This window comes from Macaca nemestrina, chromosome 8 (genome assembly GCF_043159975.1).
Source record: "Macaca nemestrina isolate mMacNem1 chromosome 8, mMacNem.hap1, whole genome shotgun sequence".
In the NCBI taxonomy this organism is placed as follows: Eukaryota; Metazoa; Chordata; class Mammalia; order Primates; family Cercopithecidae; genus Macaca; species Macaca nemestrina.
In genome coordinates this window covers 22,185,665-22,201,550 of record NC_092132.1, presented here as the reverse complement: position 1 = coordinate 22,201,550, position 15,886 = coordinate 22,185,665, and the positions used below count along the sequence as shown (strand labels likewise).

The window sequence follows — 15,886 nt, the reverse complement described above, 5'->3', positions numbered from 1 at the left end:
AATATCTGCTCTTACTGAGAGAGTTTTCAGCCTCTGAATAGTCAGTTTTACAGTACTAGCTAAACCTTCTTCTTCTTTTTTTTTTTTTTGAGATGCAGTCTCACTCTGTCACCCAGGCTGGAGTGCAGTGGTATGATCTCGGCTCACCACAGCCTCCGCCTCCCAGGTTCAAACAATTCTCCTGCCTCTGCTTCCCTAGTAGCTGGGATTACAGGCACGTGCCACCACACCTGGCTAATTTTTGTATTTTTAGTAGAGATGGGGTTTCACCATGTTGTCCAGACTGGTCTTGAACTCCTAACCTCGGTGATCCACCCACCTTGGCCTCCCAAAGTGCTGGGATTACAGGCGTGAGCCGCTGCATCCGGCCTTGCCAAACCTTCTTAATAGAGGCAGGCAGAGATCTGAGAAAAACTATGGTAAGAGTGAGTCATTGAGTTCCTTTCTACTTGTTGTCTGTTGAGCAAATTGAGATCACATGAATAGAAAAGCGAGCTTAGAAGTAGAATGATCTTTTTTATTTTTTGGACACATTCCCGGTACCATCAGTGTCTTTATGGCTGTTCCAGGCTACATTAATGTTCAGCTCTATATTCTCTGTAAATCATAACTCACCTTTGTCCCATTTTTGCCAGTTTTATTTTCTTGTCATTGGAAAATTTCTGGTATTGTGGTAATAGAGTAAATGAATTCTTACATGTTAAAGGTTTAACACTACAAAGGCAGGTCAAGTCAGGTCATATCTCAGGTTCTTTTTGGGAGGTTATACTTCATGGTAGAAGATAAGGCTCAAACAGGGGAAATTGTGACATTACAATGGACATTTTAATAAAAATGTAGAAGAATGGATTGAAGTCAAAAAACAGTTTAAGGATATTAAAGATGGGTAATATTCATAAGTCAGACCACTATTAATCCCATCCCATAGATGAATTGAAGAATTGAATCATAAACTGTAAATGGTCATTGTATTTGAATTGTATTTAGAACTTAGAAAGCCTGAGTTACCTTATTTGCTCACTTCCTTTGAAGAAGGAAGATCTTTTGATTTCAAAGAGAATATTATTTATGGAGAAAATGTTCTAGTGAGTAATGTTACTTTAAGTAAATTGAAGTTGTTCAGGTTTTTTTCCCTGTCTGATGGGCCCCATAAAAATGAAGGTATAGGTTCTAGGTCACATTGTCTGAACTGCTTAAGCTGTTGATACAATAAGGAACTAATAGTGATCGCTAAGCAGATTAAAACATTTAACCAAGGGATAGAGAGGCAGAGGTTCCATGCTTCTAGAAGAAAATCATTTGGCAGTTTCCTCTTAGAAATTTCACTTGACCCCAAAGAATATTAGGGTATTTCTGTCAGAATTCTAGAGGGCCATACCTCTAACTGTACTTTTTTTGCTGTAGGTAATAATCACCATACTAACTTCACCATGTATGTGTAAACATGATTTGGTATCAAATGATTTAAGGCCAGCTTTCAAGGAATAATTATATTTATTGCTATTGTTAATCATATATCTTTATTATGTTCTTCAAAAGGATTCGGCACAAATTTGCTTTATTAGTCAAAGCAAATGTTCCTAGACATTTTACTTAGGTTTTTTGCCTGAAGAATAATTCTACATATTAAGGCATGTTATTAAAGCAAACTTTGAAAATCATATATTAACAGGCCTATCTTCCAAGGATATCCACTAGAATACATATATTTATTTTTCCATTTAGCCACCTCTGCCTTTAGTGAAAGTTATTGAAGATTTGCCCAAGAAGAAACTGAGTTCCAGTGATCTTAAGATGAAAGTAACATCAGGAAGAGTACAGCAGCCAGCAAAACCCAGGGGAAGCAAAATACAAACTAGAATATTAAAACAAGACCTGACTGGTGATTTTGAAAGTGAAAAGGTAAGAATATTTGGTAATTAAACTTTGTCATGACTCTGCTGTAGACAAGTCTTGTGATTCCTAAGCCATCACCACTCTTCCCTCTCTTGGGAATTAAAGAAAGAGAATAAATGAAGAGAATAAAGTTGTAACTGAAATTATGTACAGGCTGGTCTCAATCCTGGCCTCAAGTGATCCTCCCACCTTGGCCTCTCAAAGTGCTGTGATTACAGGCATGAGCTGCCACACCCAGCCATATTAGTTTGAGAAATAAAGAAAATATAGCTATTAATAGAGATGTTACATTATTTTCAAGGGATTTTAAAACTTTTTAATGACAAATATATACACACACATATACAAAGTACACATTAAGTATACAGCTCAGTGAACTTTCACAAAATGCACACACTATGTTACCAGCACCCAGATCAAAAACTGGAATATTACCATCAGCTTCTTGCTCCATTCCACACTCTCTCTCCCTTACCCCCGCCCACCCCAGAATAGCTACTTAACTGAGGTTTCAGGCATCCACTAGGGATCTTGGAACATTTCCTCCTCAAATAAGTAGGGACTGCTGTAACTTCTTTTTTCTTTAACCATTTTTTAATTGTAAAACTTGCAACACAGAAGAGTATCTAAAACAGATTATAGCTTAATGAAAAGTAAAAAAAGATTACGTATGTATCCTGTGTCAGGTGCCTGCAAGACCATCCTTAGGTTTGGTGGTTTATTAGGACTCAGCATGTTGTCATATTCATAGCTATAATATATGAAAGTGATTTTGCTTTGCAAAATCAGCAAAGGGAAAAGACACATGGGGTGAAGTCCAGGAGAAACCGGGCACAAGCTTCCAGAAATCTTCTCCCACTGAAATCACAGGACATCCTTGATTCCTCCATCAATGAAGTGTGGCAATACGTGTGAAGTATTGTCTACCAGGGAAATTTATTAGAGACCTGGTGCCCAGGACTTTTACTAGAGGCTGGTTCTGTAGATACCCTGTTTTAACAGGTTTCAAATTTCAGAGTTCCAGAAGGAAGGCGGGCATTCAGCATAAGCCACATTGTACAAACAGTTTAAACACAATGAGCCACTCTTTATTGGTTCTGGGGGTAGTGAGAACTCTCCTGAAATTCAACTTCTAGACACCAGCCAAAGGCCGACCTTGCAAGTAAGTCTTCTAAGGGTAGCAGGCTCAGACCAGCTTGTGTTCACTTTTTTCTGCATATACCCATTTCTACATGAAGAAATAGAGCATTACCAGTAGCTTTGGAGCCCCCTGTGTGCTTATCCCCCATCACAATTTTCTCCCTACCCCATATATATAACCATTGTCCTCGCTTTTGTGTTAATTATGCCCTTGATTTTCTTTATAGTTTTATAACCTCTTCATGTAACTTTAAACAAAAGATTATTTCTTTAAAGAAAAAAACTGAATAGCAGACACAAGCCTAGCCTAGTTGTGTAAAGATTGGGCAATATTGCTCCTATTTAATGAATGCTTTATTGCAAAGATAAGCTGAATGGTATCTCTGAGATATTCTGGCTTCAGAGTTTGCAGGACCTTTTCTGGGAAAACTGGTGGGAATGGTCATGAGTAACTTCGGGCATTAAAAGGCTCATCATGTCAGGGTATCTGGCAGCATTGTAGTGTGGATCAAATCTGGATATCCTGCAGAAATATGTTGAGGAATGGAGCTGCTTCTGAGGAAACCATTGCCAGCTCTAAGAAGTAGGTCAAAGTAGAACACTTCGATGGGGTGAAGTGCAAGTCCTCAGCTAATCTTTGCATTAGCACCTGGAAAGGAAAGAAGGAACTTTATCAGCTCATGGTCAAGAACAGATCAAATTGAGGCCAAACTATCCAGGGCACATTTTCCTTTGTTTAAAAAGAGGCTTCAGTGGCAGCAGGTATCTTGATGACGAAGGCAGTCTTCCTGGATCATACTGCTCTCATTTGCTCTAGTTGCCTTCTATACCTTTAACATGGCCCTCAAGTATCTTCATTCACCATCATCTTGGGTTTTCCCTTCACCCTTCTCTTACATTGGACTACCTGTTTCTTGTGGTAAAAAGAGCACTAAACACAATCAGAAAGTCTGGCTTCGAGTCTTGAGCCAAGATTTAGCAGATTTGTGACCATAAGCAATTTACCAAACTTCTCTGATGTTCCCATTTCTCAAGTAAAGGAAGACATTTCATCTGTTTTATAGAGTTGTTAGATCCAGTTGAGATAATATATGAAAACAGCTTTATAATCCTAAATTCTATACAATATTTTTTATTAAGATAAAAATTGACTTAAAAGTCTTAGATATAAGGGACTATCAGCAGGAGCTGATGTCTTTTGGGATAAAATAATGTACTCCCGCATGTTTTTCTGCCAGACCTTTCTTTGATGCTTCAATGTTAGGAATTGCTTAGAATTTTAAGGAAAGAGAGATGGGGAGGAGCTGTCAGAATGGATTGCTCTTGATGCAGGGGTCAGCAGATGACAGCCCATGGGCCTAATTCAGCTATTCAAGCTAAGAATGCTTTGTGCATTTTTAAGTAGTTATATATAAATATATGATCTTGATTTTTCTTCTTGGCCCACAAAACCTAAGGTATTTACTAACTGGCCTTTATTAGTCCATTTTCACACTGCTATAAAGAATACTACCTGAGACTGGGCAGTTTATAAAGAAAGGAGGATTAATTGACTCACAGTTCCACATGGCTGTGGAGGCCTCTGGAAACTGACAACCATGGCAGAAACTGAAGGGGAAGCGGACACCTTCTTCACAAGGCAGCAGGAGGAGAGAGAGGAATATGTGGAGGAGGGACTGTCAAACACTTACAGAACCATCAGATCTTGTGAGAACTCACTATCACGAGAACAGCATGGGGGAACTACCCCCACGATCCAGTCACCTCCCTCCAGATCCCTCCTTCAACGCGTGGGGATTGTGGGGATTATAATTTAAGATGAGATTTTGGATTTGGGTGGGGACACAGAGCCAAACCACATCATGGCCCTTTACAGAAAAAGTTTGTTGAGCTCGTTTAGGGAAGGTACTATATCATGAACTTTATTGGCTATGTGTATGCATGCTCAAGAGAGGGAGAGAGGGGAGTGGGGAAAAGACCTCTAACACACAAATATGTCTTACTATGTGTTGTTTTCTAAAGTTGGAAAGTACTGTGGACTAGATTACCATTTGTCACCTTTTCAGTTTTAATGATCATGTCATTTATTAATACTATCTTTTTCTTTATAGAACGAGTTACCAGATGGATTGAACAAAAAGCGTTTACAAATCTTATTAAAAGGCTACGGTGAATATCCAACAAAATACAGGTACCATTTAAATTCTGTATGTTACATCAATTTTACTCAAAAACAATTTGGGGGGTTAAAATATATTTTTATTTCAGAATGTTCATTTGGCGTTCTCTGCTGCAACTGCCTGAAAATCATACTGCATTTAGTAGCCTCATAGATAAGGGGACTCATGTGACATTTCTCAACCTTCAGAAGAAATACCCCATCAAAAGTAGGAAACTGCTCAGAGTATTACAGAGGTATGTTCTGTATATTGCAGCAACGTGTATGAGACCTGTAACTAATAATTGCAATGTTTTAAAATCTCCTGTTTATAAGATATTGTTTTGTCGGTTTCATTATCTTTATGTGATATGTTGGTTTAGTTTTAAAAATGTACATACACATATATTACATGTGAATATTAGTTTGCATCGTGTTCTAGAAAATAAGACTCTTTCAGATTAATCTAAAAGAACATCCCAGCACTTTGGGAGGCCAAGGCAGGCAGATCAGCTGAGCTCAGGAGTTGGAGACCAGCCTGGCCATCATGGCGAAAACTATCTCTACTAAAAATACAAAAATTAGCTGGGTGTGGTGGCGGGCACCTGTAATCCCAGCTACTCAGGAGGCTAAGGCAGGGGGAATCGCTCGAACCCGGGAGGCAGAGGTTGCACTGAGCTGAGATTGCGCCATTGCACTCTAGCCTGGGCGACAGGGCAAGACTCCATCTCAAAAAAAAAAAAAAGAACAAAGAGGCATAGTGGAAAGAGCTTTGAATTCGAAGGCAAAAGACCTAGTTTTGAATTCTTATTCTACCACTTAATTATTGTGATGTGGGACGTGTTATTTTACTTCTTAGCCTTAATTTTTTTATCTAAAAGTGGGAGTAATAACACCAACATCATAAGACTATCGGGAAAATGAGATGAGAATCTCTTTGAGAATGCATATGCTAGAGTCCATTCCTAGGAAGCATCCAGTAAATGTTAATAATAACAGTAGCTCATCCTTTAACATGCTTTTCATGTGTTAGGCACATTTAACTTATTTTGTAGGTAAAGAAACTCAGGCATAGAGAGACTAGGAAATATGATCAAGTCACAGCAGTGAGAGAGCTAAGATTAAGCCCAGGTTCCAGAGTCGAAGACTTTTTTCAAAAATAATTTTTATTATGAAAATTTCAAGCATGAATAAAAAATAACGTAACAAATATCCCCATGCCCATCATCCAGCTTCAACAATTGCCAACTCATAGCCAATCACGTTGGGCGAATATTCCCACTCACTCTACGCCCCACATCCCAACATACACACACTCCCCATGCTAAATATATACATATGTATCCCTAAAGAATAAGGACTCTTTTTCTTTAACATAAGTACACTACCATACTCACACACAAAAAAAGAATTAATAATTCTTCATTATGTTCAGATATTCAATCAGCATTCCTCTGATTGTCTTAAAACATTTTCTTATGTAAACTTGTTCAAATCAGGGTTCAAACAACATGGACACATTACATTTGGTTGATATGCCACTGAGATTAATCTATAGACTCTGATGCCTCTTTTTTTCCTTACAGTTTATTTGTTGGAAAAAACTAGGTCATTTAACCCATACGGCCCTCTATGTTCTGGATTTTGCTGATTTTATTTCATGGTGTTGTTTAACATGTTTCTCTTTCTCCTGAATTTACTATAAACTGACAGTTAGAGCTAAGGGCTTGATCTGAGTGAAGGTTTTTATTTCCCCCCTTTGGTATTTGTTTCTTTGGCTTGCAAGAAAACTTCCTAGGTGGTTTTATGTACTTCTGTTAGGCGGATTATAATTCCTATCTGGCTGTCTCTCTTTTGGTGATGTTTTTATCCATTGATGATTATTGCCTAGATCCATTATTTCACCAGAGATTATCTAAACAGTGATAATATAATTCTACTACTTCTCATTTTATAAACTGGGAAATTTCTCCGAAGAAAAAGTTCTTAGGATCAACTATTTGGTTACTGGAAGATACAACCCATGTAGGAAAGGCACGTTAAATGCTTGGTATCTTTTTTTTTTTTTTTAACAGTTTTCAGAATAGTGGACTGATTACCCTGGAGCTCCCCAGAATGATCAGTGTATTGATTATGAACTCAGATGGAACATAGAGGCCTTTTCAGTGCATAGAACCAGGAGTTCATACTAATATTTTCAATTCAGATTTAAGATTACAAATTTGCATAACTTCTTTGATTTTATATTTGTATCTTTTTTCTTATGCTAAAAATCTTGATTTCTAACAGCATTGACATAATTCCTTATTTTCTTTAACGCACATGCACACACACACAGTCACACGATGGTTTTTAAACTTCATATATGTATGCTATATAATAAAAACTATGTAACTGTAAATAATAACAATGTGAATATTATGATTATTGAAAGCAGTCGAAAATATCTTTTATAGTTCTTTTTGTCCTTAGGTTATATCCCACTAGGCATATATAATCAAATTATTGTTTTCATTTTTGTTTTTGTTTTTTGAGACAGGGCCTCACTCTGTCACCCAGGCTGAAGTGCAATGGCTTCACTGAGCCATGATAGCACCACTACACTCCAACCTGGGCAACAGAGTGAGAACCTGTCTCAAAAATTAAATAAATAAAATTACCGGTAATAAGACGTCAGTATGATGCACATCACTTTTGTGAAATTCTTGCCAAAAATATGTAACCTCATTCTAATCATAAGTATCAGACAAACCCAAATTGAGGAACAATCTAGAAAATAACTGATATTCCTCAAAAATGGCATTGTCATGAAAAATAAGGAAAGACTAAGGAACTCTCACATTGGAAGAAACTACAGAGACAAAAAAAATGTAATGTTGAATCTGGGGTTGGTGAAATGAAAGAAATAACAGAAAAATGGTATCAGTGGAAAAAATGGTAAAATCTGAGTAAAGTCCATAATTTAGTGAATAGCATCGTGCCAGTGTTAATTTCTTAGTACTGATAATTGTACTATGTGCAAGATGTTAACATTAGGGGAATTTAGGTCAAAGGTATACAAGACCTCTACTATTTTTGCAGGGTTTTTTTTTGTAAATCTAAAACGATTTCAAAACAAAAAATTTAAAAAAGGAAATTAACAGTAAAGGTATTAGAAGTACATGTGAGAGAATTATAATCCCAGAGTAATAAAGACCTTTCTAAGTATGACATATCTAGAAGAGGTTAATAAGAATAAAAATCTCTGCATGTAAAAATAATTCCCAAAACAAAGACTCGTGTAAAACTGAAAAAAACATATGCAAAACATGGCAAATGAAAGGCTGGTTTCTTTAATGTGTAAAGCACCTATATAAATAAACATGTAAAGGACCAGCCAGTAAAAAAAATGGATAAACAATTTCACGTACAGTTCACAGTGGTAAAATGGTTCTTTTTATTTATTTTTGGTTTTTTTTGTGTGTTTCTTTTAGAGACAGGATCTTGCTCTGTCACCCAGGTTGGAGTGCAGTGATGTGACTATAGTTCACGCAGCCACAAAATCCTGGACTCAGGCAATCCTCTTGCCCCAGTCTCCTGAGTAGTAGGCATGTGCCACTAAACCTGGCTAATTTTTAAAAATTTTTTGTAGAGATGAGGTCTTGCTCTGTTGTCCAGGCTGGTCTCAAACTCCTAGGCTTAAGCAGTCCTCTTGCCTCAACCCCCCAAAATGTTGGGATTACGTGCATGAGTCACTGTGCCCAGCCTAGAAGTGGTTCTTAAACATGAAAAGATGCTTAATCTTTCTCATAGAAAGAGTAATGCCAATTGCAACTACATTGAAGTACCATTTCTCACCTAGATTAAAGGTTTTTTAAAAAATGGTTGATAATATGCTGGCAACAGTATGAAAAACAGGCATCCCTTTAGGCGAGTCATAGGAATGTAAGTAGACACTTTCTGTGGGGGCTGATTTGGCACTGACTTTCGAAATTACAAAGGCACGTATTCTTGACTCAGCAGTTCCACTTTAGGAATTTCCAAGTCTGTATTCTCATGTGAAGAATGATACACACTGTATGGTACATACAGTGGCATTAAGCACAGCATTGCTTATAAAAGACTGAAAGCAAATGCCCTACAATAGAGATCATGTTAAAGAAATGAAGGTGGCTGGGCACAGTGGCCCACGCCTCTAATCCCAGCACTTTGGGAAGCTGAGGCGGGAAGATCGCTTGAGCCCAGGAGTTTGAGACCAGCCTGGGTAATATAGTGAGACGCTGTCTCTACCCACAAAAAAGATTAGCCAGGCATAGTGGCATACATACACCTGTAGGCCCACTTACTCAGGAGACTGAGGCAGGAGGACCACTTGGCCTAGGAGTTTAAGGCTGCAGTGAGCCATGATTATGCCACTGCATTCCAGCCTGGGTGACAGAGTGAAGCCCTGTGTCAGGAACACAAAAAGAAGAAGAAGAAATGAAGATGTATCGGTACAAAGCTATCGTATCCATCTGTAAAATGTCGTAAGGAAGTTCTGTATATACTGATATAAACTATTTCCAAGATACCATTAATCGAAAAATGCAAAGTACAGAACAATTTTTATAGTATACTACCATTTATGGTTTTTTAAGAAAGGATTTATGTTTGTAACAGTGATTACTTCTGGAGAGGTGAACTAGATGATAGGGGTGCAAGGAAGAATTTTCACCAAATATACTTTTTGTGTCAAATTTTTATCATGTGAATATGTTATTTATTCAAATAAATTTTAATACTAAGTTATTTTATTCACAGAACCTTATCTGCATTAGCTCACTGGTCTGTCATTTTTAGTGACACACCGTATCTTCCACTCTTGGCATTTCCATTCGTAAAATTATTCCAGAACAACCAACTCATCTGTTTTGAAGTTATTGCTACTCTCATAAGTAAGTAAATACTTATTAAAGTATGAAATCAAGAATGGATTCTTATACATTTTCCTGATGTCTTTGCACCTTTGCAACATTTAACAATTCTAGATGTCTCTACTTTTAAGTCACGAAAGTGTGAAACACTAAGGTATCAAACATAAAATAGACAAGTGAAGCATTTATATGTAAACCTTTTTATTTAGAAGAAAATTTGGATAGTTAAGTTTTAAAAGATATACAGACTGGATTTAGATAGTAAGAATGAAGCAGATCCTTCACTTACTGAAAGACAGTTACTCTTCATAGAACTGTTGTAATTGTAAAGCATTGCTACTCAGGAGGCTGAGGCAGGAGAATGACTTGGACCCGGGAGGCAGAGGCTGCAGTGAGCTGAGATTGCTCTACTGCACTCCAGCCTGGGCAAGACAGAGTGAGATCCCATCTCAAATAATAATAATTATTATTATTATAATAATTTATTGTCTGCATAATCTGCGTAATACAGTATTTCATCTTATAGATATATCATTTATGTATTCCGCAACTGCAAGAATTTTATTTTTTCTAATTTTTCCATACTTTTAAGGCAGTTTCTTGTTGTTATACTACTTTTACTTCATGTTATATATATTTCCCTTATTTTTATAAATTTCATAAACAGTTTTATTGGCTATTATTACATAATGTGCATGTACTAGTTTAATCTTCTTGGATATTTAGATTGTTTCTAATTTTAACCTCTTTTTTTTTTTGCGACGGGAGTCTCACTCTGTCACCTAGGCTGGAGTGCAGTAGTGCTATCTCGGCTCACTGCAACTTCCACCTCCTGGGTTCATGTAATTCTCCTGCCTCAGCCTCCTGAGTAGCTGGGATTACAGGCACCTGCCACACACACCCAGCTAATGTTTGTATTTTTTTAGTAGAGACAGAGTTTCACCACATTGGCCAAGCTGGTGTCAAACTCCTGACCCCAAGTGATCCGCCCACCTCGGCCTCCCAAAGTGCTGGGATCACAGACGTGAGCTGCCCCCCGCACCCGGCATTTTATCTATTAAAAGTAGCACTGTTATAACTATCTTCGCATACAAACATAATCGTTTCCTTTGGGTAGATTCCCAGAATTGGTGTTATCAGGTCATAAAATGTGAATAATTGATTCCCCAAAAGGGTTGTCATATGGTTTGGATGTGTGTCCTCTCCAAATGTCATCTTGAAGTGTGATCCCTGATGTTGGAGGTGGGGCCTAGGTATTGGATCATGAGGGTGAATCATTCATAAATGGCTTAGCACCATTCTCTTGGTTGTAAGCGAGTTCTCGCTCAGTTAGTTCACACGAGATCCAGTTGTTTAAAAGAGTGTGGTACGACCTGCCCTGTGCTCTCCACTGGCACAGGTGTGAGTCTGATGGATTCTGGGTGACTCTGCCTCACTGAGGAAAAAGAACAAAACATTAGCAAGGCAATTCCAAGAAGCTGAGAGGCAGAATGTCATCACCTGCGATCTTTGTGCAGATTTGCCAGGAGAAGCACAAGAAGCACCCAGATACTCCAGTCACCTCAGAGTTTTCTAAGAAGGGCTTCAGAAAAATGAAAGACCATGTCTGCTAAAGAGAAGGGAAAAGTTGAAGACATGCCAAAGGCAGACAAGTTTCATCATGAAAGAAATCAAAACCTACATCCCTCCTAAAGGGGAAACAAAGAAGTTAAAGGATCCCAATGCATCTCACAAGAGGCCTCCTTTGGCCTTTTTCTTGTTCTGTTCTTAATATTGCCTTGAAATCAAAGGAGAACATCCAGCCTATCCATTGGTGATGCTGCAAAGAAACCGGGAGAGACGTGGAGCTACACCACTGCAGGTGACAAGCAGCCTTTTGACAAGAGGGCTGCAAAGCCGAAGGAAAAATGCAAAAAGGATATTGGTGCATACCAAGCTAAAGGAAAGCCTAATGCAGCAAAAATGGGAACCGTCAAGGCTAAAAAAAGCAAGAAAAAGGAGGATGAGGAAGATGAAGAAGATGATGAATAAATTGGTTCTAGCACATGTTTTTCTTCTTATCTATAAAGCATTTAACACTCCTGTACACACTCACTTCTTTTAAAGAAAAAAATTGAAATGTCAGGCTGTGTAACTTTTGTTTAAACTGTACAGTGTCTTTTTTTATATAGTTAACACCCTGTTGAATGTCTTTAGATAGCCTTGTCCTGGTGATATTTTCAATAAGATTAACTTTGCTTGGTACACTATAGGGATTATAAATTGGCATAGAAATTTAAAAGCAAGTTTTTGTTAATCCACAGCACAAATTAGTTATTTTGTATGGGGATAGTAGTTTTTCATCCTTAATTTTCTCTAATGTAGCTTATACAAAATAAATGTTTTGTTAACCGAGTACCACTCTAAAATTGCAACAACAACAAAAAAAAGTTGCAACTGTTTTGTTGACATCCTGAATGCTTCTAAGTTTAAACACAATTTTAAAAAATTTACTGACCGGGTGTGGTGGCTCACACCTGTAATCCCAGCACTTTGGGAGGCTGAGGCAGGCAGATCACGAGGCCAGGAGATTGAGACCATCCTGGCGGCCACTGTGAAACCGCATCTCTACTAAAAATACAAAAGAATTAGCTGGGCGTGGTGGCGGGCACCTGTAGTCTCAGCTACTCCGGAGGCTGAGGCAGGAGAATGGCATGAACCCAGGGGGGCGGAGCTTGCAGTGAGCAGAGATCTGACCACTTCACTCCAGCCTGGGCAACAGAGCAAGACTCTGTCTCAAAAAGAAAAAAATAAAAATAAAAAAATTTACTGAACTTCAGCTAAATACTAGCACTGCTGGGATATGCCATTGTTTTGGCTTTTAGGTTTTTAGCCTAGTTGGGACTTAGAAGACATTTTGAAGGAAAAGTCAAATCTATGTATAATTTGGAATGTATTTGTAAAAGTCTTTTTTAGACACTAGAGTCTCTTTTATGACAAGACATAAAGTCTTTTGATTTAGCAAAGAATCTCCACACAATTATCGTTTCTCTGTATTTTGCTATCTGTCAGTTCTCTCTCTAGGTCCTCTACCCATGCATTTGTGGTGCATCAAAGCAGAATAAAAATACTTAAGAGCAGGCAGATGGTTACTGTATGCAGTAGGATATCCTTTTGCTAATGAAAAACAGTGCTCTCTTAATGAAGACTGTAAGGATCAGGGCTTTGGGTGCGTGTGTGGTGTTTTAAATTCTCAGAACTGCCAGTGTCTGAGACATAACAGGTACTCAGTTGCTGAACCATATTTTCCTCTTAAAATTAAGAGCTGGGCTGGCCGCAGTGGCTCACACCTGTAATCCGGGCACTTGGGAAGGCCAAGGCAGGCAGATCACCTGAGGTCAGGGGTTCGAGACCAAACTGGCCAATATAGTGAAACCCTGTCTCTACTAAAAATACAAAAAAAAAAAATGAGCTGGGCATGGTGGTAGGTGCCTGTAATCCCAGCTACTTGGGAGGCTGAGACAGGAGAATCACTTGAACCCAGGAGTTGGAGGCTGCAGTGAGCCGAGATCACACCACTGCACTCCAGCCTGGGCCACAGAGTGAGACTCCGTCTCAAAAAAAAAAAAAAAAAAAAAAAATTTAGAGAGCTACAGAGAATTTGAAATATTTTTTAAAGCTCAGTCTTTGCAAGGTTTTATTTATGACTTCATTATTAACCCAAATTTAAATGATCAATAGTAAGTGAAATAATGGAACTCCAGAATTGGAAAGTTCTTATAAACCACTGTAATCTAGTATTCTGTTGATAAAGCCTTCTTTTGCTATTTTGGGATAGGAGATCTTATTATCAAAGGATGAATCTACAACTCAATATTTAAAATTAAAAAAATTTAAAAATTAAGTAAAGGAGAGATTAAACATAGTCTTACTGAACAAAGCAAACCGATGGTCTTATATATGGTTTTGAGAACAATATGTGGGTCATTCTACTGATTACAGAGCGCAAGTGAGTCAATGTCAGCCTTAGAGTTAGTTGAATTTATTCTACTTTGGACTAGCTGACTTTGAGACGGAGTCTTGCACTGTTGCCCAGGCTGGAATGCAGCGGCGCGATCTCGGCTCACTGCAAGCTCCGCCTCCCGGGTTCACGCCATTCTCCTGCCTCAGTCTCCCGAGTAGCTGGGACTACAGGCACGAGCCACCATGCCTGGATAATTTTTTGTACTTTTTAGTGGAGACGGGGTTTCCCCGTGTTAGCCAGGATGGTATCGATCTCCTGACCTCGTGATCCGCCTCCCTCGGCTTCCCAAAGTGCTGGGATTACAGGTGTGAGCCACCGCACCCAGCCAGATTGGTTGGTTTTCAAGTCAAGTTTACTGAAACAAATTGTCAATGATCAATTAGATATAAAACCAGTCCTGGTGACTATTTACTGGTTATTCCTTGTTACCATGGTTATAGAACAATCAGTCTTTTCCTCGAAATGAGGACATTTTTATTGTCATTATAACGTTTAAGGGATTAAGGGATACAGTATATACAATTTTGGTTACATATGGTTGTAATTTTGGTTACTTATGAATTTTAGTAAATTTGAGGAGTTTGGCATGCTAACGTTGATTACATTTAATGAAGGGTTAATAGGGGCCCTTTTTAAAAAGATCATTTTGTTAATTAGGTGATGAACAAAGCAGGAGTCAGAAGCCAGAATGCCATCAGGAGTATTTTGGGAAGTTGTGTCTGTTTGTTTTAATTAACACTTTTTCATTGACTACTGTAAGGAAATTTGCAAAATTTCCACAAACATACTATGTTAGCATGATAGAATTTTAAAATCGATGTCATATAATATAAAGAGTTATATTTTTTATTATTCATGGACATATTGGAAACATAAAGATTGGATACATTTAAGAATTGCAAGGGTTTTTGATAACATAGAAAGATATTTAAAGATACATTTCTTTTTTTTCCTTCATAGTCAATTGGTGTCAACACTGGTTTGAATATTTTCCTAATCCTCCTATCAATATTCTTAGTATGATAGAAAATGTGTTGGCATTTCATGACAAGGAACTGCTGCAACACTTCATAGATCATGATATAACTTCCCAGGTAAGAAGCATAAGGTTTTTAGAATAACATGCCTTATTTTGTAAGCTAACGTTGGTTCTGATATAAACAGTATTTTCTTGAAGGAGTATAATAAAAAGCATACTACATGTTGTGTTTTTAACAGTATTCCATTCTTTTTCTTCATTAAACTGCCTTCCTGAAAGTCTGTAAAGAAGGGTCCAAATTAAGGTAGTTATTTTCATAATTATGTATTTAATATGATTTTCATAGCTTAAATCGAATGTAAGGTAATATTACCAATGACTCTGTTTTTACTTTTCCCTAGAAAAATGATAAATTTTTCCTTATCTGTTTTAGCTATATGCATGGCCTCTTCTTGAAACTGTGTTCTCGGAAGTGCTGACGAGAGAGGAGTGGCTGAAACTGTTTGATAATATCTTTTCCAACCATCCTTCCTTCCTTCTGATGACTGTTGTAGCCTACAACATATGTTCTAGAGTGCCTCTGCTCAACTGTAATCTTAAAGATGATTTTGAGGTAACGATCCTTGTTCTTAACAGAAGGTTCTCAAATATCAGTTATTTCTCTCTCTCTCTTTTTTTTTTTTTTTTGAGAACAGAGTCTTGCTCTGTTGCCCAGGCTGGAGTGCAATGGTGCGATCTCAGCTCACTGCAACCTCTGCCTGCCGAGTTCAAGCGATTCTCCTGCCTCAGCCTCCGAGTAGCTGGGATTACAGGTGCGC

The 15,886-nt window shown here is 37.9% G+C and overlaps 1 protein-coding gene across 17 annotated transcripts in view; it reads left to right on the top strand.

Moving 5' to 3' along the window:
* Window positions 1–15,886, top strand: part of LOC105468499 (TBC1 domain family member 31) — a 73,011-nt gene that overhangs the window by 32,805 nt on the left and 24,320 nt on the right. For all 17 annotated transcript variants that reach the window (XM_071067865.1, XM_071067867.1, XM_071067864.1 and 14 more), the window contains 6 exons: window positions 1,726–1,902; window positions 5,148–5,227; window positions 5,305–5,451; window positions 9,974–10,107; window positions 15,050–15,183; window positions 15,502–15,681. In XM_071067865.1, coding sequence (XP_070923966.1) covers window positions 1,726–1,902; window positions 5,148–5,227; window positions 5,305–5,451; window positions 9,974–10,107; window positions 15,050–15,183; window positions 15,502–15,681 — 852 coding nt within the window. The remainder of the gene's footprint in view (window positions 1–1,725; window positions 1,903–5,147; window positions 5,228–5,304; window positions 5,452–9,973; window positions 10,108–15,049; window positions 15,184–15,501; window positions 15,682–15,886) is intronic.